The sequence below is a fragment of the Heptranchias perlo genome, chromosome 25 (genome assembly GCF_035084215.1).
Source record: "Heptranchias perlo isolate sHepPer1 chromosome 25, sHepPer1.hap1, whole genome shotgun sequence".
In the NCBI taxonomy this organism is placed as follows: Eukaryota; Metazoa; Chordata; class Chondrichthyes; order Hexanchiformes; family Hexanchidae; genus Heptranchias; species Heptranchias perlo.
In genome coordinates, this window is record NC_090349.1 from 10,772,843 (window position 1) to 10,797,051 (window position 24,209).

At 44.1% G+C, this 24,209-nt stretch overlaps 1 protein-coding gene across 5 annotated transcripts in view; it reads left to right on the top strand.

Annotated features, from left to right (window-relative positions):
* The window catches only part of LOC137342009 (apoptosis-inducing factor 3), a 144,298-nt gene that overhangs the window by 67,310 nt on the left and 52,779 nt on the right, over positions 1 to 24,209 (top strand). For all 5 annotated transcript variants that reach the window (XM_068005585.1, XM_068005588.1, XM_068005589.1 and 2 more), the window contains exon 2: positions 11,936 to 12,201. In XM_068005585.1, coding sequence (XP_067861686.1) covers positions 12,171 to 12,201 — 31 coding nt within the window. In that variant the 5' untranslated portion in view covers positions 11,936 to 12,170. The remainder of the gene's footprint in view (positions 1 to 11,935; positions 12,202 to 24,209) is intronic.

Genomic DNA, 24,209 nt, shown 5'->3' on the forward strand with positions numbered 1-24,209 from the left:
TCTTGGAATGTTAAATATGTCTGAATTCCTGCAGTGGGTAAGGAAGCTCGAATAATGTCACTAAAATAAAACATGTTCTGCTGGTATTTGTAACACAGCTGAATCAGGGAAGGACTTCATCCATTTGTTCCCACACATTGTTATAATGTCAAAGTTCGTTGGGGGTGTGGAGTGATGTGACTGTGCAGAGGTCAATTTAAAGATGTTTTGCACCATCACAATCATTTTGCATCAGGCGAGGAGGTGAGATGGAAATCTATTGAGATACGATGGTGATTTTCATTGTTATTTACTGCTAATGATAACAGCTTCTCACAAACCACTGTCGCTGCCCGAATTAATTCCATCACCATTATATAGAATTGATAGAAGGCAGAATGATGACCTTTAGCGGCTGTGTGCTTTTTTTTCTATCTGTTTACATAAAAAACACAAATTGAGTTTGAAAGCAGAGAATAAGGAACTGACTAGAGAGAGGATAAACATCAATGGAGAAAGAAAGACTGACTGGTCATTCCCTTGCTGTTTGTGGGACCTTGCTGTTCGCAAACTAACGGCCCCATCTGTCTACAAAGACAACAGTCACCTCACTTCCAAAATGATTAAGTGGCTGTAAAATGCTTTGGGATGTCCTGAGGACATGAAAGGAGCTATTTAACTGTAGGAGGGTAGATTTTCAACTTGTCACCCCGGCATGAAACTGATATCACTGCTCGGTTGCCCGTTATAGAAGTCATATGATTTTCATTCCCATTGATTTCAGTGAACATGAGAATCTGGCGGGTTCTATAACAGGTGGGCAATCACCTCGCCAATTTACTGCCAGGGCGGTGAAGATGAAAAATTACCCCCAAATCCTTTCTTACTTCTTTCCTCCTCCCAGTTCCTGCTGATCTCTTCCCCTGCAGTTCATGCTGATGTTCTCCTCCTCTTCCTCACCCCCTTGCACCCACCCGTGATTATCCCCTGTATCCCTCATTGCCATTCCTGGTTCTTATCTGATGCTGCTACCACTACCCCAGAGAATGAGATTCGACTGTGGATGAGAATTCTCGTAATAGCGAATAGCGTTGCCTGAAGTTGCGTGGCATGTGGGGAGGGGGAGGGGCCACAAACTCTGTTCCATAGCCAACGACTTCATCCCTCTCCCTGGCCACTGCGTGAGGCTGAACCAGACCATTTGCAGCCTTGGCGTCCTATTTGACCCTGAGATGAGCTTCCAACCCCATATCCACTCCATCACCAAGACCACCTACTTCCACCTTCATAACATTGCCCGCCTCAGCCCCTGCCTCAGCTCATCTGCTGCTGAAAACCCCATCTATGCCTTTGTTATCTCTAGAGTTGACTATTCCAATATTCTCCTGACCGGCCTCCCATCTTCCACCCTCCATAAACTTGAACCCATCCAAAACTCTGCTGCCCGTATCCTAACTCGCACCAAGTCCTGTTCTCCCATCACCCCTGTGCTCACTGACCTACATTGACTCCTGGTCCATGAAAGCCTTGATTTTAAAATTCTCATCCTTGTTTTTAAATCCCTCCATGGCCTCGCCCTTCCCTATCTCTGTAACCTCCTCCAGCCCTACAACCCTCCGAGATCTCTGCGCTCCTCCAATTCTGGCCTCATGCGCATCCCCGATTTTAATTGCTCCACCATTGGTGGCCGTGCCTTCAGCTGCATAGACCCAAAGCTCTTGAATTCTCTCCCTAAATCTCTCCACCTCTCCACTTCTCTCTCCTCCTTTAAGACGCTCCTTAAAACCTACCTCTTTGACCAAGCTTTTGGTCACCTGTCCTAATATCTCCTTATGTGGCTCGGTGTCAAATCTTACATCGAGTTACATCGAGTCGACAGCACAGAAACAGGCCATTCGGCCCAACTGGTCTATGCCGGCGTTTATACTCCCCACAAGCCTCCTCTCTCCCTACTTAATCCAACCCTATCAGCATACCCTTCTATTACTTTCTCCCCCACCTGCTTATCTAGCTTTCCCTTAAATGTATCTATGCTATTTGCCTCAACTACTCCTTGTGGTAGCAAGTTCTTACCACTCTTTGGGTGAAGAAATTTCTTCTGAATTCCCTATTGGATTTATTAGTGACTATCTTATATTGATGACCTCTAGTTTTTTGGACTCCCCCACAAGTGGAAACTAGAGGTCTACCCTATCAAACCCTTTTGTTATCTTAAAGACCTCTATCAGATCACCCCTCAACCTTCTCTTTTCTAAAGAAAGGAGTCCCAGCCTGTTGAGTCTTTCCTGATATGTTTATCCTCTCAGTTCTGGTATCATCCTTATGAATCTTTTTCGCACCTTCTCCAATGCCTCTATATTCATTTTACAATAGGGAGACCAAAACTGTTCACGTCTTGTTTGATAATACTCCTGTGAAGCACCTTGGGACGTTTTACTACGTTAAAAGCGCTATCTGAATGCAAGTTGTTGAAGTTGTGGGGTGGGTGAGGGGGGTGGATTTGAATAATTCAGTGCACAAATTGTTATGTTTTTGAGTTTGTTTACCTTCTTTACTCTAGGTACTTTTACCTTCCATGTTCCAGACTGCTATCCTAGGTGAGCACTAGGTCTTTACGCCCTCGAGAATGTTTCTACTTGTCCTGATAGTTAGGTAAAATTCGGAGTGTGCCCTGGAAAATGAAAAGAGAACCCTTTTTTAGATGACTTCACCCACTGGTTCTATCCTATGCTTCCACAGGCTCCTCCTTACTTTCAAAAGTGGCAAAGTAACACAAGCACTGGACCTTGTTCTGGGCCTTAAATGCCTAACAAATTTATTAAACATGGAAAAAAAACAAGCATATAATAGCAGAAACAAGATAGTTGATACATTATGCGAGCTTCTCATACATAAATTAATATACAGTCCTCAATAGTATATATATATAATGCAGTCCATATATATACTTAAAAAAGAAACATTTGCAAGGCTATGGGGAAACAGCAGGGGAGTGGGACTAATTGGATAGCTCTTTCAAAGAGCCAGCATAGGCACGATGGGCTGAATGGCCTCCTTCTGTGCTGTAAGATTCTATGATTCTATAAATTAATATGCAGTCCACAACTCTATTGCTGTAACTATGACTATAATTAGTTCTTATGTAGTTTTTTTTATTAAATCCTTATCTCTTGATCTCCCATCATAACTTTGGCAGGAGACCACCTGAACCTCCAGAGATAGGGTGTAACTGGCCATTTTCAGCCTTTTGCACGATTTCCCCGGGACTTACGCCTATTGTGGCTGGGGATCAAGACTCATGGAATTTCCAGGCTATGGTAATTAAGTGGTTACAATACCGGACTAAAAGCCTGGAAGTCATGAGTTCAAATCCCAGTGTGGCAAGTTGTGAATTGAATGCAATAAATCTGTTCATTTGTAGGCTGGTGCCAGAAAAAAAGCATAACCATGAAAGTTGCTGGGTTGTTGTAAAAACCCAACTGGTTCATGAATGTCCTTCAGGGAAGCAAACTTGCCACTCCTGCCTGACCTGTCCTACAAGTACCTCCAGTCCCACACTATGTGGTTGAGTTTTAATTCCCTCAGGGCAACCAGGGATAGGCAATAAATGCTGCCCTGCCACCGTCACCCACATCCCAAGAACAAATATAAAAATAATTCCAGGCCTACATTTAAGTTCACATTAATATTTTATGAAGCCATTGTACATTTTGCACACTCCTTGCAGCAGTGCACTGACACCTCCCAGTTTCTTAACATGACTGGCGTTTTTATTTTATTTTTTCCCACACTAACTATGGAAGTTGTCTGACTTATTTGATTCTCTTCAGAGATTCCAGTCAGATAGTCTCCCTCCAAACTCAACGATACCAAGCATTTATTTACATGACTTTCAGTAAAATTTAAAACAGCTGCCAAGGAGATACACATCCGAGCAAATCACACAGTACAATTGTATCATAAATGAGTTACTTGGCTCTTCCCTCAAGCAAACTGCTGACAACTAACTGAACAACAGTCACAACATTCTGTTGAGTTCAGCTGGGACATGGGCCATGATATTCTGCAGGAGGTTCTCCCAATCTCCTGCCATAACTTCAGCAGGAGGTCAGTAGAATACCCCCCTCCCCCCACAGAGAAACAGCGTGAATGGCCATTTCCTCTGGTGGTTCCGCTGAAGTTACAACGGGAAACTGAGAGAATCCCTGTGGAATTTCAGGGCCATGTGAATGAAACCGGCTTTTAACTCCTTAAGCAGTGTAACAGAACTAAATAATCCAAAAAGTCATAATAAGAATAAAACTGGACAGACCACCCAGCATCGGACCACTAGGCACCGGACATGACAAAGGCAAATCAAGCCCAGTCAACCCTACAAAGTCCTCCTCACTAACATCTGGGGACTTGTGCCAAAATTGGGAGAGCTGTCCCACAGACTAGTCAAGCAACAGCCCAACATAGCCATACTCACAGAATCATACCTTTCAGCCAACGTCCCAGACCCACGACCTCTACCACCTAGAAGGACAAGAGCAGCAGGTACATGGGAACAACACCACCGGTACGTTCCCCTCCAAGTCACACACCATCCCGACTTGGAAATATTTCGCCGTTCCTTCATCATCGCTGGGTCAAAATCCTGGAACTCCCTACCTAACAGCACTGTGGGAGAACCTTCATCACACAGACTGCAGCGGTTCAAGAAGGTGGCTCACCACCACCTTCTCAAGGGTATTAGGGATGGACAATAAATGCTTGACTCGCCAGTGACGCCCACATCCCATGAACAAATAAAAAAAACACCAAGCTAGACAAAAATGTTTCATTTCATCCTACAAGTGTCTAAATTTGCTCCATCGCCTGTTCACCATTTACACATAATAAAAAATGGTTTCTCCAGGAGAAATTGTTCACTAACTCAACAGTACCTAGCTGGGCAAGGGACCGACAACATTTAGTCAACTCGTTTTGTGGAGCAGAAGCAAATAACGATTGGTATGCTGAATACTCTTACACCAGTCCTAGAGACCAGAATCTGAGCTGCTCGAGGTCAGTAGTAACACTATATTACTGAGCATACCGCTTCTACTGGCTGAGTTTACACCCTTGCCACTGAAGCAGAGTTAAAGCCCTGCTGGAATATGGAGCCAGTAATGACACACTGAGTAGGAAATTCATGTCTGCAGTGCTTATCCCATGATCCCTGATAGCACTGGTCAGAGAAAAAGACCCATCTCTTCCATCAGATCCCCTTCCAATTCAGTGACAATCTCTCCTGCACGATATGCCTACCAACATTGTCAGCTGCTCCTCCCCCTTTCAAAACTGCCTGGATCAGCCCCATTCTCTCCCTACCTAAACCCCTTCATCTTGCTCCATCTCTACCCACCTTCAAAAACCTCCTAAAACCCCACCTATTCAACAGTACCGTTGACCACTTCCCCTAACCTCTCTTTAACTCCTGCGTGCGTTCAACCTCCGACTTTGGAGCATTTTGTTATGTTAAAGGTGCTGTCTAAGTGCAAGTTGTTGCTTTGTTGGTATTTCAAAAGTTATTAACTCAGAGTGCTTGTGTAAGTTGTTATGTAACAGCACAGTATCTTTATTGCAATAGACTGTTGTACTTTGAGTTTGAAATGCAACTCGAACTGGCATTTGAACTCACCTTTCCAGGTGCTACTCGATGGCCTAGAAATTCTGTAGTGGCTCTCCCGATCTCCTGCCATATCTTGTGTTGGAGATCAGTGAAATGTCAAGAGAAATGGCATCAGTGGTCGTTTTCAGGAGATAAGAAGAAGCACCCGCAAAATTTCACGGCCTATATATTCAAGGCAGTAAGTGCAACCTCCCAGGAGCAAGGGAAGCAGATGCAGGTGATGTTGTGTTGACAGACGATTCTGGAGAATTACTGCACTCATTTCATCACTTTTGAACAGTGATGGTGGGTACTCTGTTCAAGAGGGCATCTCAACACCATCCCGACTTGGAAATATATCGCCGTTCCTTCATCGTCACTGGGTCAAAATCCTGGAACTCCCTTCCTAACAGCACTGTGGGAGAACCTTCACCACACGGACTGCAGCGGTTCAAGAAGGCGGCTCACCACCACCTTCTCAAGGGCAATTAGGGATGGGCAATAAACGCCGGCCTCGCCAGCGACGCCCACATCCCATGAACGAATAAAAAATATCTACACACATGTTGGTGCCAACTCCACATATAATGGCTCAGTGGTGGCAATCCCCCAAACAATGAAGGAACGGCGATATATTTCCAAGTTGGGATGGTGTGTGACTTGGAGGGGAACGTGCAGGTGGTGTTGTTCCCATGTGCCTGCTGCTCTTGTCCTTCTAGGTGGTAGAGGTCGCGAGTTTGGGAGGTGCTGTCGAAGAAGCCTTGGCGAGTTGCTGCAGTGCATCCTGTGGATGGTACACACTGCAGCCACGGTGAGCTGCTGGTGAAGGGAGTGAATGTTTAGGGTGGTGGATAGGGTGCCAATCAAGCGGGCTGCTTTTTCCTGGATGGTGTCGAGCTTCTTGAGTGTTGTTGGAGCTGCACTCATTCAGTCAAGTGGAGAGTATTCCATCACACTCCTGACTTGTGCCTTGTAGATGGTGGAAAGGCTTTGGGGAGTCAGGAGGTGAGTCACTCGCCACAGAATATCCAGCCCCTGCTCTTGTAGCCACAGTATTTATGTGGCTGGTCCAGTTAAGTTTCTAGTCAATGGTGACCCTCTTGATGTTGATGGTGGGGGATTCGGCGATGGTAATGCCGTTGAATGTCAATAGGAGATGGTTAGACTCTCTCTTGTTGGAGATGGTCATTGCCTGGCACTTGTTTGGTGTGAATGTTACTTGCCACTTATCAGCCCAAGCCTGGATGCATGCGGGCTTGGACTGCTTCATTATCTGAGGGGTTGCGAATGGAACTGAACACTGTGCAATCATCAGCGAACATCCCCATTTCTGACCTTATGCTGGAGGGAAGGTCATTGATGAAGCAGCTGAAGATGGTTGGGCCTAGGACACTGCCCTGAGGAACTCCTGCAGCAATATCCTGGAGCTGAGATGATTGACCTCCAACAACCACTACCATCTTCCTTTGTGCTAGGTATGACTCCAGCCACTGAAGAATTTTCCCCCTGATTCCCATTGACTTCAATTTTACTAGGGCTCCTTGGTGCCACACTCGGTCAAATGCTACCTTGATGTCAAGGGCAGTCACTCTCACCTCAGCTATCATAGCCACAACCCCATACACCATGCTGCAGATTTAACACACACCATGATGGAAACCTCACACATTCCATGGTACTAGCCCTATATAATCCAAATACACATCATGGTGCCAACCACCCCATCTATATCATGGTACCAATCCCACATACACCATGGTACCAACCCCATATGCACCATGGTGTAAATACCACTGACCATGATGCGAACTCCCTATAAAAGACTTGGTTCCAACCTCCATACACCTTGATGGAAATCAACATGCGCGTGGTGCCAATCTCACACACTCTGGTGCCAACTCCTCACATGGACGATAGTATAGTCCTAAACACCATGGTGCCAACACCAGGCACAACGTGCATCAGTCTCCAGCCCCCCACACAACAGTGCCAACCTCACACATGCCACAGTGCCAATCCCACACACACCATGGTGCCACAACACAGTACAATTACTTTGAAACACTGCAGTGCCAACTCCCACCTGCCACAGTGTCAGCCCTCTAATACACCTCACCAACTGCACATACAATGGCCCCAACTCCAAAAACACACCACAATGCCATCACAATCCATAATACGACTACTACTAAATTCCCGTCCAGCAGCTCCGCAGCAACGATGGGGCTGAATGAATTCACTCCACTGTTGTTGGTTCTGAACCAGCCTGGCTGCTTCAGTCATCTGGATTCCTTTCCGTGATAAGTCGCTCTTGACATCGTCTATCCAGCAGTTCCTTGGTCTCCCTGGGCTTTCTTGTTCCATGTACCTCTATATGCAGGGCCATGAAAGGCAGTCCAGCTGTTTCCATTCTTGAAATATGCCCAAATCGTCGCCGTTGTCTTTCTTGGATCTTCTGTATAAGTGCTGCTTCTTGTCCAAGCCATGTTCATATTATACCATTGTTGATGCTTTGCATCCTGGATACTCCCAGTATTCCTCTCGAAGAACTCATCTCTGCTGTTAGTATCTTTTGCTCATCAACTTTTCTCATGTTCCAACACTCTGATCCGTATAATAATATGGGGATGACCACCACAACCCAGCCACATGGTGCAAAACCCACATATATCATGATGTCAACCCCTCATACCATGCGACAGCCATACTCATGGACAGCATGGTGCCACTCTCACAAATGAACACAGTGATGCCAACCTACCTCGCCACAGAAATACCAGACACACACAATCTAAACTATTTTCCCCTTGAGGCCACTATCAGGAATGTTGCAATTCATTGCAGCAGAGAAATACATAGAATGTAAAAACAAATACTTAATTAGAGGAGGGCCAATTTCAGTGGGATGAGAACTGATCTGGCCCGTGTAAATTGGAATCAAAGGTTGGCAGGCAAGACTGTAATTGAACAGTGGCCGGCGTTTAAGGAGGAGATGGTTCAGGTACAGTCGAGGGAAAAAGGTGGGGCAATTAAAGCCAGATCTCCCTGGATGACGAAAGAGATAGTGAGTAAGATGAAGCAGAAAAAAGGGACATATGACAGATGTCAGGTTGGTAACTCAAGTGAGAACCAGGCTGAATATAGAAGGTTCAGAGGGGAAGTGAAAAAGGAAATAAGAGAGGCAAAGAAAGAGTATGAGAATAGACTGGCGGCCAACATAAAAGGGAATCCAAATACTTCTATAGGCATGTAAATCGTAAACAGGTAGTAAGAGGAGGGTGGGGCCGATCAGGGACCAAAAAGGAGATCGATTCATGGAGGCAGAGGGCATGGCCGAGGTACTGAATGAGTACTTTACATCTGTCTTTACCAAGGAAGAAGATGCTGCCGGAGTCTCAGTAAAGGAAGATTTAGTTAGGATACTGGATGGGCTAATAATTGATAAAGAGGAGGTACTAGAAAGCCTAGCTGTACTTAAAGTAGATAAGTCACCTGGTCTGGATGGGATGCATCCTAGGTTGCTGAGGGAAGTACGGGTGGAAATTGCAGAGGTACTGGCCATAATCTTCCAAACATCCTTAAATATGGCGCTGGTGCCAGAGGACTGGAGAATTGCAAATGTTACACCCTTGTTCAAAAAAGGGTGTAAGTATAAACCCAGCAACTACAGACCAGTCAGTTTAACCTCAGTGGTGGGGAAACTTTTAGAAACGATAATCCGGGACAGAATTAACAGTCACTTGGACAAGTGTGGATTGATTAGGGAAAACCAGCACGGGTTTGTTAAAGGCAAATCATGTTTAACTAACTTGATAGAGTTTTTCGATGAGGTAACAGAGAGGATCGAGGAGGACAATGTGGTTGATGTGGTGTATATGGACTTTCAAAAGGCGTTTGATAAAGTGCCGTATAATAGGCTTGTCATCAAGATTGAAGCCCATGGAATAAAAGGGGCAGTAGCAGCATGGATACAGAATTGTCTAAGTAACAGGAAGCAGAGAGTAGTGGTGAACGGTTGTTTTTCGGACTGGAGGGAGGTGTACAGTGGTGTTCCCCAGGGGTCGGTACTAGGACCACTGCTTTTCTTGATATATATTAATGAATTGGACTTGGGTGTACAGGGCACAATTTCCAAATTTGCAGATGACATAAAACTTGGAAGTGTAGTAAACAGTGAGGAGGATAGTGATAGATAAAGGATATCGACAGGCTGGTGGAATGGGTGGACATGTAGCAGATGAAATTTAATGCATAAAAATGCGAAGTGATACATTTCAGTAGGAAGAACGAGGAGAGGCGATATAAACTAGAAGGCATAATTCTAAAAGGGGTACAGAAACAGAGAGATCTGGAGGTATATGTGCACAAATCGTTGAAGTGGCAGGGCAGGCTGAGAATGCGGTTAAAAAAGCATACAGGATCCTGGGCTTTATAATGGAGGCATAGAGTACAAAAACAAGGAAGTCATGATGAACCTTTATAAAGCATTGGTTCGTCCACAACTGGAGTATTGTGTCCAGTTCTGGGCACCGCACTTTAGGAAAGATGTGAAGGCCTTAGAGACGGTGCAGAAAAGATTTACTAGAATGATTCCAGGGATGAGGGACTTCAGTTACGTGGATAGACTGGAGAAGCTGGAGTTGTCCTCCTTGGAACAGAGAAGGTTAAGAGGCGATTTGATAGAGATATTCAAAATCACGAAGGGTCTAGACAGAGTAGATAGAAAGAAACTGTTCCCATTGGTGGAAGGGTCAAAAACCAGAGGACATATATTTAAGGTGATTGGCAACAGAACCAAAGATGACATGAGGATAAACTTTTTTACGCAGTTAGTGGTTAGGATCTGGAATGCACTTCCCGAGGGAGTGGTGGAGGCAGATTCAATCATGGCCTTCAAAAGAGAACTGGAGAAGTAATTGAAAGGAAAAAATTTGCAGGGCTACGGGGATAGGGCGGGAGAGTGGGACTAGCTGGATTGCTCTTGCATAGAGCCGGCACGGACTCGATGGGCCAAATGGCCTCCTTCCATGCTGTAACCTTTCTATGATTCTATGATTCTATGTTTCCATGTACAGCACAGAGACAGGCCATTCAGCCCAATTGGTCTATGCCGGTGTTTATGCTCCACACGAGCCTCCTCCCACCCCAAAGCCTATCAATATAATCTTCTATTCCTTTCTCCCTCATGTGCTCATCTAGCTTCCCCTTAAACGCATCTATGCTGGTCACCTCAACTACTCCTTGTGGTAGCGAGTTCCACAGTCAAAGCAGCGCCCGGACAGGACGTGGACCCTCAGATAAAATGTCTGATGTTCTACCAACCGAACTATCTGGGCTCTTATTGAGTGATGGGCCTGTGTTTGCCGTGAGCTCCAGATATCAATGATGCCAGTTTTGTCAGTTGTCAAGGGGAAACCAGACTTATCACCACAAGAAGAGAAAGAAAAATAAAACCAATAGTTCTGTTTAATAGTTGTATTTAGTAAGGAACATTCAATTGCTGGATGGAATCAAGGGTACCTTTGCTTCCAAACTGCATTCACTCACTGTCTTTCGTTGCAAAGCAAAACAAACGATAAGTTCAGTTCAGTCAACATTCCACAATGGAGCAGGCTGTGAACGGAGGCCAACAGCGGAGCAATCAGTTCTCCGAGGGCCAAAAGTGGAGGGGAACTGGTTTGCAAATGGTCCTTGTGCTATCAGCCATGATAGCACTCTCGCCTCTGAGTCAAAAGGTTGTGGGTTCAAGTCCTACTCCAGAGACTTGAGCACAAAATCCAGGCTGACATTTCCGGTGCAGTGCTGAGAGAGAGCTGCATTGTCAGAGGTGCCGTCTTTCGGATGAGACATTAAACCGTGGCCCCATCTGCCCTTTCAGGTGGACGTAAATGATCCCATAGCACTATTTCGCAGACAAGCGGGAGAGTTCTCGCTGGTGTCCTGGTCAATATTTATCCCTCAACTAACATCACTAAAACAGATTATCTGGTCATTATCTCTTTCCTGTTTGTGGGAGCTTGCTGTGCACAAATTGGCTGCCACATTTCCTACATTACAACAGTGAGTACACTTCAAAAGTGCTTTGGGATGTCCTGAAATTGTGAAAGGTGCTATATAAATGCAAGTTATTCTTTCTTTATTATGAATACAACTGATCTATCTAATAATGAACCATAAACCAATGTGGGAAGTTGAGTACAGGCGGTATTAGACTGGGGGGTGAGGGGTTATACATTGGTTTCATTTTAGTTATTGTGCATTGAGGATTAAAAAGAACTGATAAAGAATATGAATATTTCCTCTTTGTTCTTGATTGTTTAGGTTTTGAAGATTGGATGTTCATTGGCCCAGCATGGATTGGTCCTCATTATTATGGATTTCTCTGCACTGTCACCTTTAACAAGCACCTGCTCAACAATCATGGCCTTCACACAACTGCCTTACCTCTGAAGACTTTGTGGTTCAAAACAGCTGCTCATCAGCCCCATCGAGACACCGTGGTCCTTGGTTCTTTGGTTTCTGTAGCAACGGGTCAACCTTTTAGCTTTGCCCAGTCATGGGAGGATGCTTCTCAAAGCCAAAACCAGGTGACTGCTCTTTCAAATTCTACACTAATTGCCCCTTATAATGAAGGAGGTTTCAATATGTTTTGAATAATTCCGACTGAAGTAGGTCAACATACTAGGTAAGGGGGGAGCTCGGAGGAATTTTAAATCTCTTTCATCCATGCTCGTTACAGCCTAGGGAGCCTTTGAAAATCTGTTTATCCCTGAGAGTACCAAATTTCCACAACAGCTTCCAACACTAAGGCTGCGCAATCCTATTAAAAAAACATTTTTCTCACTGGTTCTCAACCCCCCCGTAGGTTTAAAGGTGCAGTATGCCATTGATTTTACTCAAATCATTTTTTAAGAGTGATTCTCCACATTAATAATACCTTTTGTAAAGAAAAAGAGTGATATGAACATCTGTTTCTTTCCCCCTTTATTTCTGTGGCATATTTGCTGCATTTTGTTTAAACAGTAAACACCGATGACATAATTGGGAGGATTGGTTGGTGGAGTTATTAATCTCGACAATGCGAGGGAGCTGGATTAAAATCAGTGCAGATACAAACCTAGAATTTATAATTGCTGATATTAATGAATGAATGCTTTCTTTGCTATGGTGCTAGCCCATTTAAAGTAAATAGGTTAATGTCTGTGTTAAAATAGGAGATAGAGAAATGTCTTATGAGCATATAAAGCCTTCATCCACTAATATCAGTAACTGTAATTTCTAGGCTACAGATATTAACATAAGGTGCTGACCGGGAGGAATTACTGCGAGGGAATTGGGTTAACATCTATAGAACATAAGGTGCTCAGCTTCCCTGTGTCTATTGGGTAAATGCATCAAATGGTATGGCATTGAGCTTTCCAAACCAAAAAAAGTCCCAGGTCGCCAGGTAGCTGGTATCAACTGGGGTAGAAATTGGCCTCAGCACTCATGAGCCAGGTATCCTGCTCCTGGCTGATCTAAGTGATCCTTTACTACAAGGTGCATATCTGTATATGCTGGGTCACGTATGATGAAAAGCCATTCAGGTCATGTATTAAAAGGTTGGTGTAGGGCCCATCTGCAGTTGGCACCGTTTCTCCGGGGGTTCTGCTGGTCTTCCACCGAGGTTACATCAGGGGATCGGGAGAACCCCCTGTGGAATTTCAGGACCATTGCGTATCAAAATAAGTTGGCCCACTTTGGGTGAGTGAAGCGGGCTTTTAACCCCCGTAGATGCCATGATGGAACGAACCCAATACTCTGATGCATCCTAAACATCCTAGGTAGCAGGTTCCTCCTGCTCCTCTGCCTGCACTATTTGCTCTTCCCCAACTGTGCACTGTGACTCATGTGGTAATACTGCCTCAAGCTCACTAACTGAATCCTTCCGGCACGGAGCCTGGGACCAGGCCGGTTTGAATGTCGATAGGAAGGACTTGTGAGCAGATGATTTGGCTGCTGATTGTGTTGCTTCAGCAGCTGAAGTCATAGACAAACCAAAGCTAGAGCCACTCTAGTAGATTCCTATTAAACGAAGTGTAAAGGGAAGGAGAGCTGTTGGGCAAAAGCAGAGGGCCTCTAAAGTGGCACCTGATGCCTCTTCAAAGGGAAGGTGAGCTGTTGGGCAAAAGCAAATGGCCTCTAAAATGAGGCTTGATGCTTCTTCAGTGCAATCAAGTGTTGCTGCAAAGATGGATTGCACAAAATCATTTGGGTTATTAGAAAATGAAGCAGCATCAGTGGGCTACATTTATCAGCAGGGCTGCACATTTGTACAAAAATGATCCTAAATCGTTTTTCCTTTGGCTAAATTCCATCACCAGAAATGGTCAAAAGAGATTCTCTGGTCTGGAGTCAGTGATTGCCAGGTCTGATGCTCTCCTGCAGACCCATCAGATTATCCTCAGCTCTGCAGAGAATATTATATTAAGTAGTCATCTGACCCAACAGGTAGTAGTAAGGACCCATCGGTATGGAGGTCGGGTAAGTTGATGCAGTGTGCTTCACAGATTGAAGTGAACCAGTTCAGTGAGATGGTTGGCTCTGCACTGCCCCACCTAGCTCACAGTAGGGTGGCCAGTATATGCAGTATTCATACCAAATTCCTAAAGACTGCTCTAGATCGGGGTAGGGTGGGGTTAATGTCAGCGATTATGGAGGCAATGCCTTTCTGAGGCTGATGAATCCTCAGTGTTCCAGAGTGAAATTGGCCACTGATTTCTTTGTCCCTGTAGCTGAAGTCGTAAACAAACTGAAGCTAATGTTTGCTAGTCGCTCATCCATTAAGCAGCTTCCTATTAAGCTAAGTGCAAAGGGAAACAGAATGGAGATTCTAGTGGGGCTGAAAACTACCAAGGAATCTCACTGTTATGAGTGGCTCTTAAGATGGTTCTTTGGGTTGTGATTACATGAATATAAGATGCTCAGGGGGACTGTGCAGCAATCAGAGAGAAACAGGCAGCATTTTACTCTCGTGAGGAGTATGTAGGACAGATTCTGGCTTTATAATAAACTACAGAACATCATAAGAGGAGGGGGATCTCCAATTACACTGCCTTCATTAATTTTTGAAGGCTTTCGTCCTAATGCCTCATGTAGCCTTCATGAAGAAGCTGGAAGCTGCGGGAATATAAGGCCAAATTTTGTATGTTATCCAGGATATGTACTCCAACTTCAAGATCCATGTTAGGGTGGACACGAGACTCAATTAACCTACTTCTCTATAAAGAGGAATGAGGCAAGCTTGTCCATGGTTGCCCATCTGACTCAATAACTTCATCAGTGATGTGATGGACGGCATTGTACTGGATGGCCTTGGTGTGCCTGCTCCAGGTGTTTCTGAAAACAGTGCAACACTCTTTTCTACAGATGGTATTGTGTTGCTGGCAGAATCACCTCGGGATTTAGTGCACTTTACTCACCATCTTAAACAGCGGGCTCACCAGTGGGGCATGATGATGGGTTACCGCCAAGTGCAGTATTATGGTCTTGCACTGCTCAAGAGGGTATCCTAAAGGTATGGATTGGAAAATATAATGGGCACCTGTACTAATTGTAATCCGAAACCTGAACCAGGCAGGTCTGCAGTACTCCAGGGCCCTGTTAATGATTGATCGGCCAGTCTGGCCTACTAACAGAACCCGGAGGGATAGACCATTCATGGGGAATGGGGATCTTCCACATGATTCCAGATAACCCCCCAAGCCAATACCTCAGTGGGTAGGGTGGTCCTTACTGGACAAAGAGCAGGAAGCTTGCCTGGTACGCTGCCTGATTTTAGCTGGTTAAACTCCAGCAGTACTCCTGGGGCAAACTTGGGTGTTCCTAAACTTGGTTCTGCCAACTTGCACCTAATAATAAGTGGGATGTGGCCCTATGGGGAGAGAGTGTACAATCTATATTGAGAAAATAGGAATCCTCCAGGTGAGTGCAGATTTCTCAGTAGGGTGACTCGGAGATTCTTAAAACATAATGGTGGGTTTCCATGAGTGTCAGACACCAAGCTGAGCTCTGAGGTATGAGGCTTTGTGGATATTTGCAAATATGAGAGGAATGTAGGATGCTGTTGAGGTGCAGTCTTGTCCTGGGCCATTAGTAGTGCTGTTCCAAACCTACATTGACACGAACGGGACGAATATTAGGGTTCTGGTTCCAAGACACATTTTCCAATTACAAGGTACTAAAATTGTGTGATGTTTCTCTGGTTCTGTGCATGCCTGAGGGTGAACAGGCATAAGAGCTGAATGATACAAGCTCTGAATTTAGAGGAGTCCTTCGATCTCACCATCCCGTACTCCTCCCATGCTTTTTATGCAACGATATCCAGGGTGGCCTAACCAAGAGAAGTATGGCTTCTAATTTTCAAGCCATCCTCCTGTGCAGGTCTGCTCCCTTGTGATCAGTGCCATATTATCATTCAAGCACAGAAGTAGCCTTGAGATGATGTAGATTAAAGGATCACATACACATTGACGATCATTTGCCCACCCAACATGGCATGGCAGTATTACGGAATCCATTACTAAAACATGGGCGGCCATGTGCAGTTGTAAAGTAGGTAAACAGAGAACTATGCACTCTCCCTCTGTGATGCTCCACTCAGCTAACATGCAATGTGCTGTTAACATGCATTGTAAGTCAACATTGTACAATTAAGCTAAATATGAGCACACTCAACCTGGCAAATTTTTGAAGACCTACAAATTTTTTCCTCACCCGTGCCCAGTGGCACAAATGAGACAGCATTCACTCTTTCCACAACCATCATCCAGCCTGCTTTGTCCCCTTCTCTCCAGCGCCTCTTGGAACAGGACCTTGAAACTGCACCCCGGAAGGCTATGTTTGGTTGCACTGGTCTTGCTGCAGCCATTACCACTCATCAGCAATAGTGAAATTGTAAACGTGTTCTTTTAGAAGATGTGCGTGATTTTGCTGGAAATACTGAACCGATTAAATCTTCATGAATGCATTGATGATCTCACTGCACAAAGTGACCAGGGGAATGTTTATATTTGGGCGGCGTATGCAAATATAACGCTATTTATCATTCAGTGTATTTTCCTTAGCAAGGCCCTTGTGTTCTTGATGTCCAGCGGTGTTAAGGCAGTGGATGGGGAATTTTAAAGAAAAATTAATGGTCTGCATTGCCTAGTGCATTTGATGCAGAGTGATCAATGTTACTAGCCAAAGTGAGAAATTTAACATTTTTTTAACTAAACATTTTAACTTTCTTTCCTCAGTCACACTACAATGGTGATTTCCCTCTCCCCACTCAATCCGGGCAACCTGGCAGAACTGAAAATAGTGCCAGTAGCCGCCCACCGATATCCTGCCGGACCGAAGAATCCAGGCAGACGTGTTGTTTAATAATGTAGTCGGAGTAAGTCGCAACACTGATACCCGCACAGAGGAACTATTTCCATTTACTGGAAGGATTTGACAAATCCATTAACTCTCTGGCTCAAACTTTAAATTCCCTCAAAGAGATTTCACTCTCTTTGCTCATGGCTATTAGCTGGATTTAAAAATCAAAAATTATTTTCCTTTATGAGCTGTGGATCTATTTTGAGCCAAACGCTCTCCTAATAGTTAAGCAGTGACATGGTACAAACTTAGCGGCTGCTTGTCTTAACCCTTCGGTAAAGTGTTATTAAGGGAGCGATCACCTGCCAGCCTTTCTCAACCATGTTTTTTACCCATACTTCTCAATCTGGGATGTGTTAAAAGAGTGGAATTCAGGTTAAGACTTGAGGTGAGAGCACAGTTTTCTGGAGAACACGATAAATCACCTGACTTTAGTGGCTACAGAGTCGTGCTCCTCACTGCCTTTCTCAGGGATGTTGTTTGATGTCTGGATGTCTCAATTGAAACGGGGCAGTTGAGTGATTTGATGGTATGTGGTGCAGGGGAGGTCACCTTTGGACAGGTAGAAATTAATAATTGCTTAAAAAAATCCCCAGCACATTGTTTGGTGTGCAGGTCAAAAAGGTCCCAGGCTCTACTTCCATGTCCATGCTGAGCTAGCTAACCTCAGCCAGGCTGGTGATAGGGACACTACCATGGTCCTCAGTGCCCCCAAGGAGAGGAAAATTAATGGCTAAGGTTCCTGCATGTGAATGTTGTGTATTTGGCTCACTGTGATCCTGTTAACATTTTAAATACCTCGATCAGATCACTCCTCAATCTTCTATACTCAAGGGAATACAAGCCAAGTTTATGTAACCAGTCTTTATTATTTAAACCCCGGTATCATTCTGGTTAATTTGCACTGCACCCCCTCCAAGGCCAATATATCCTTCTTGAGGTGCGATGCCCGAAACTGAAAGCAGTACTCGAGGTGGGGTCTGACTATACAGCTGAAGCTTAACTTCCTCCTCTTTGTAATCCAGCCCCATTGGGATAAGGGCTAACATTCCACTAGCCTTTTTGATTACTTTTTGTACCTGTCTACTAGCTTTAAATAATTTGTGTACTAGGGCTCCCAAATCTCATTGCTGCTCTACAGTTCCTAGTGTCTCACCATTTAGAAAATACCCTGATTTGTCTTTCTTAGGTCCAAAGTGGATGACCTCACCCTTGCCCACATTGAACTCCATCTACAATAGTTTTACCCCCTCACTTAATCTGTTTATGTTCCTTTGCAACTTCCTGCTCCCATCTGCACTACTTACCATCCCTCCTAATTTAGAGTCATCTGCAAACTTGGATATACAACTATCTATTCCTTCATCCAAGTCATTAATAAATGTGGTAAAAAGTTGAGGCCCCAGAATAGACCCCTGGGGAAGACCACTAATTACATCTGCCAATTTGAGTACATACCCTTTATCCCCACTCTCTGTCTCCTACCTTCCAACCAATTTCCAATCCAAGTCAGAAGGCTGCCTCTTATTCCATGCGCTCTCATTTTTGCCAATAATCTTTTGGGTGGAACCTTACTGAATGCCTTCTGGAAGTCCATATAGATAACATCCATAGACACTTCTTTGTCTACCTTATTAGTGATCTCCTCAAAATATTCAACTAGATTATTCAGACATGACAAAGCCATGTTCCCTCTGCTCAGCTCATATTTGCTCAAGTGTTCAGTCACTCTATTCTTAAGGACAGATTCTAGTAGCTACCTCACAACTGATGTTAAACTGACAGGCCTGTAGTTACCTGGTTTCTCTCTCCCACCCTTCTTAAATAATGGAGTGACATTAGCAATTTTCCAATCTAACGGCACAATTCCAAAATCAAGAGAGCTTTGAAAGATTAGAATTAACGCTTCTGCAATTTCCTCACCTACTTCTTTTAATACCCTGGGGTGGGAACCATCAGGTCGTAGAGTTTTATCTAACCCAAGCCCCTTTCAGATGCCCATGAATAAGTCGAGTGCACATGATGGGGACCAATGGATACAAAGTGTATTCCACCAGTGAACTGACCTGATCACTCTCAATTAACAAGGCCAGGAGAAGTTACTATTAGCTCAATGAGTGAATTATAGATCACAGGACAGATGTTCCAAGTCCTCGTCCATCACCAATGTGTAATGGAAGATCGTAGGCAATGCACTTGTGATTTTGTGTACGCTGGCACCAAGTGAGCAAGGGTTTAAAAATTCTACCCGTATATCTCACGGTTCCCTGTCACATTCATGCATTAAATAAATAGTTAACATTAAAATCATTACACTCAGGTGCAAATGTTCAAAAGAACTATATATAGAAATGGACAGTTAAATGCACCCTGATGATGTGTTTCTTAGAACTGGTGAGATGGCCAAAGAGGCAGTATCCAAGGGCGTCATTATATTTTCCATCGCCATCAGCTTGAACCGTCAAAGTTAATTTCACAGTTTATGATGAGGATTCTGGAGAAAAACTATTCTGCGAAAAGTCTTGAATACACATTCCTTCACCTCATTATTCATTATTTTACATAGGAACATAGGAACAGGAGTAGGCCATTCAGCCCCTCGTGCCTGCTCTGCCATTTGATAAGATCATGGCTGATCTGTGATCTAGCTCCATATACCTGCCTTTGGCCCATATCCCTTAATACCTTTGGTTGCCAAAAAGCTATCTATCTCACATTTAAATTTAGCAATTGAGCTAGTATCAATTGCCGTTTGCGGTAGAGAGTTCCAAACTTCTACCACCCTTTGTGTGTAGAAATGTTTTCTAATCTCGCTCCTGAAAGGTCTGGCTCTAATTTTTAGACTGTGTCCCCTACTCCTAGAATCCCCAACCAGCGGAAATAGTTTCTCTCTATCCACCCTATCTGTTCCCCTTAATATCTTATAAACTTCGATCAGATCACCCCTTAACCTTCTAAACTCTAGAGAATACAACCCCAATTTGTGTAATCTCTCCTCGTAACTTCTAGTAAACCTACGCTGCACTCCCTCCAAGGCCAATGTGTCCTTCCGAAGGTGCGGTGCCCAGAGCTGCTCACAGTACTCCAGGTGCGGTCTAACCAGGGTTTTGTGTAGCTGCAGCATAACTTCTGCCCCCTTGTACTCTAGTCCTCTAGATATAAAGGCCAGCATTCCATTAGCCTTCTTGATTATTTTCACAGACAAAGAGATAGAACAGCAGGGGGAAATATTTAACAGTGATCAATAGAGTTCAGGTGAAATATATTCCGTTAAAATACAGGAACAAACTAGCAAATAATGAAACGCCATGGACGAATAAAGAGTTAAGGGTAAAATTGAAACTAAAGAAAAAGGCATACACTAAGTACGTAGTCAATAAAGGAAAGGATAACAAAAGGGAATACGAAGAGGTTAGGAAAGAAGTCAAAAATACAATTAAGAAAGCAAAGAGGAACTACAAAATTAAATTATCAAGGAATATAAAAAGAAATATCAAAGTATTCCACTGACGCATAAATAACAAAAGAAAAATCAGGCTAGGGATAGGGCCACTAGGGGATGCACAAGATAAACTCACAGGTAATGACAGTGAAATGGCAAAAATATTGAACACTTTGCCTTTGTATTTACCAGGGAGACTAACAGGGTGGACATGACATTAGAAGAAGAGATCAAAAAAGATATAAAAACATTTAAGGTTGGAAGGGGGGAGATAATTGCTAAACTAATCAAACTAAGAGAGGACAAAATTCCTGGTCTGGATGGATTGTATCCACGCATATTAAAAGATGTTAGGGAAAAGATACCAGAAGCACCATTACATATATATAAAAATTCATTATAAAAGGGAATAGTGCCAGAGGATTGGCGGACAGCTAATGTGATTCCTTTATTTTAAAAAGTCCAAGGAACTATAGACCAGTTAGCTTAATGTCGGTGATAGGAAAATAATAGAATCTTTACTCAAAGATGTAATAGAAAAACATCTAGAAACCAAAAATATAATAAAGAATAGTCAGCATGGATTTCAAAAGGAAAGGTCATGTTTGACCATTCTTTGAAGAAGTGACAGAAAAAGTAGACTAGGGTAATGTAGTAGATGTAATATATTTGGATTTTCGAAAGGCCTTCGATAAGACTTGTAGACTCATGACTAATGTCAGACCATGTGGAGTCAGGGGACAAGTAGCAGAATGGATAGGAAGCTGGCTACAGAACAGAAATCAGAGAGTAGGGGTCAAAGTTATTCAGACTGGCAAAGGGTGGGATGTAGTGTTCCACAAGGATCAGTGCTGGGACCACTGTTGTTCACTATTTACGCAAATGATTTGGTCTCAGGCATCAGAAGTACAATTTCAACATTTGTGGACGACACCAAATTGGGGGGGGGGTATAGTTAATAGTGAGGAGGACTGCGACAAAATACAGGAAGACATTTATAAACTTGCAGAATGGGCATGTAATTGGCAAACGAATTTCAATATAGATAAACGTGAAGTGTTACATTTTGTTAGGAAGTATAAGGAGGACACATACTGCTTAGATAATAAGAATCTAACTGGGGTAGAGGAGCAGAGGGATCTAGGGGTACAGGTACAAAAATCACTAAAAGTGGCGATGCTGGTTAGTAAGGCCATAAAAAAACCAAACCAAGCACTGGGGTTCATTTCTAGAGGGATAGAATTGAAAAGCAGAGAAGTTATGTTAAACTTGTATCAAACCTTGGTTAGACCACACTTGGAGTACTGGGCACAGTTCTGGCCTTCATATTATAAAAGGGATATAGAGGCATTGGAGAAGGTACAAAAAAGATTCACAAGGATGATACCAGAATTGAGAGGATAACCTTATCAGGAAAGGCTGATCAGGCTTGGGCTCTTTTCTCTAGAAAAGAGAAGGCTGAAGGGTTGAGCTAATAGAGGTCTTTAAAATTATAAAGGGGTTTGATAAGGTAGATGTAGAGAAGATGTTACCATTTGTGAGGACGACCAAAACTAGGGGTTGTAGGTATAAGATAGTCATCAATAAATCCAATAGGGAATTGAGGAGAAACTTCTTTACGTAGAGTGGTTAGAATGTGGAACTCGCTACCACAAGGAGTAGTTGAGGCAAATAGCACAGAGGCATTTAAGGGGAAGTTAGATAAACACATGAGGGAGAAAGGAATAGAAGAGTATGCTGATAGGGTTAGATGAAGAGGGGTGGGAGGAGGCTCGACATGAGCATAAACGCCCGCATAGACCTATTGGGCTGAATGGCCTGTTCCTGTCCTGTAAATTTTATGTAATTGTATGATGCTCCTTCTCTGGTTGCATTTCTCTGATGCTGGTTATGGGCCAACGTTTCCTTTGGAGGGAGAGAAGATAATGATCAAGGCGTGTGAGTGGCATGGACACTCCCCTATATCCAGTTCATGGACACTCCCCTATATCCAGTTCATGGACTCTCCCCTATATCCAGTTCATGGACACTCCCCTATATGCAGTTCATGGACACTCCCCTATATCCAGTTCATGGACACTCCCCTATATCCAGTTCATGGACACTCCCCTATATCCAGTTCATGGACTCTCCCCTATATCCAGTTCATGGACACTCCCCTATATCCAGTTCATGGGCACTCTCCTATATCCAGTTCATGGACTCTCCCCTATATCCAGTTCATGGACACTCCCCTATATCCAGTTCATGGACACTCCCCTATATCCAGTTCATGGACTCTCCCCTATATCCAGTTCATGGACACTCCCCTATATCCAGTTCATGGGCACTCTCCTATATCCAGTTCATGGACTCTCCCCTATATCCAGTTCATGGACACTCCCCTATATCCAGTTCATGGACACTCCCCTATATCCAGTTCATGGACTCTCCCCTATATCCAGTTCACGGACACTCCCCTATATCCAGTTCATGGGCACTCCCCTATATCCAGTTCATGGACTTTCCCCTATATCCAGTTCATGGACGCTCCCCTATATCCAGTTCATGGACACTCCCCTATATCCAGTTCATGGACACTCTCCTATATCCAGTTCATGGACTTTCCCCTATATCCAGTTCATGGACACTCCCCTATATCCAGTTCATGGACACTCCCCTATAATCTCCATCCACTCGATCAAATAACACCCATGCCGTAAAGAGAAAAATTTACCCCAGTATTCTCTTTAAATGGAGTCCTTGAAGATGAGCAGAAGCTCTTGCGGTAAGCAATGTAAGTGGCCAGAATGGTTTTGAGTGTTGCCCTTTGCATAAGTGACATCCCCTGACACCCAGGTGCTGAGAGAGGAAGAGTTTGATAGGTAAGGAGGTGAGTGAAGGCTCTATTGTTGATAGAGGATGTAGATTGGCAACAGTGCCTTGACTTACCTTGGACACCCTTTGAAAGATCTTTGAACCACTTCCTGCCCTGTGTGGCAGTTCTTGGGGTGCAGGAGTTTGCACTGACAGTTTCTACCACCTACATCCAATAGTATGAATGACCTTCTTCTGGGCATCCTGCCCCCTGTGCCCAAGAGTCTCTCTCTTCTGACCTGGACTTTGACCAGCAACAACTCCATAGATGTGCCTGAAAATCTGAGAGCCCTTCCTACTGCTGACTCCCCACCCCACCTCTTCCCCCAAGGCTGCTGCTCCTTGAGACATCGGCCACTGGCTCCTGCTGGAAAAATGAAAGTCCCCCTTTAACTGGCTGCAGCTTTTAAAGGCTGCACCAGTACTGAGTCTCCCTCCCTAATCAGCGGAGGTATTATCATTCTGAACTTGTCCTGTATAACAAATGAAAGGCCAAGGAAGGAAAACCAGTGGGTTAGTGGCTAACCCACCAAATGGAAGAAAATCCAGCCCTACAATGCCTCTCATTATCGCCCCGGCCATACTGAATGCTCAGAAAGCCATAAGAGAGCACAAATTGAGCATTGCCACGAGAGGTGGGCCATCAGCAAATGTTTAAAGTGCAGGATTGCCAATTGATGGATTGCCAGGTTTGCATCACTGGATCTTAAGCACTTTATTGGAGGCTTCAATATATACTTTCTCCTACGAGGCTACCTGGCCCTTTAAGCTGCTGCAGGTGTTTGCCTGTTGAAGCATTAGCCATTTACTGACCCCCACCCCCCAGAGTGGTGAGCTCCTAAGTACAGACAGTAATACTGGCAGGAACATACCGAAAATATTTAAATGACCCCC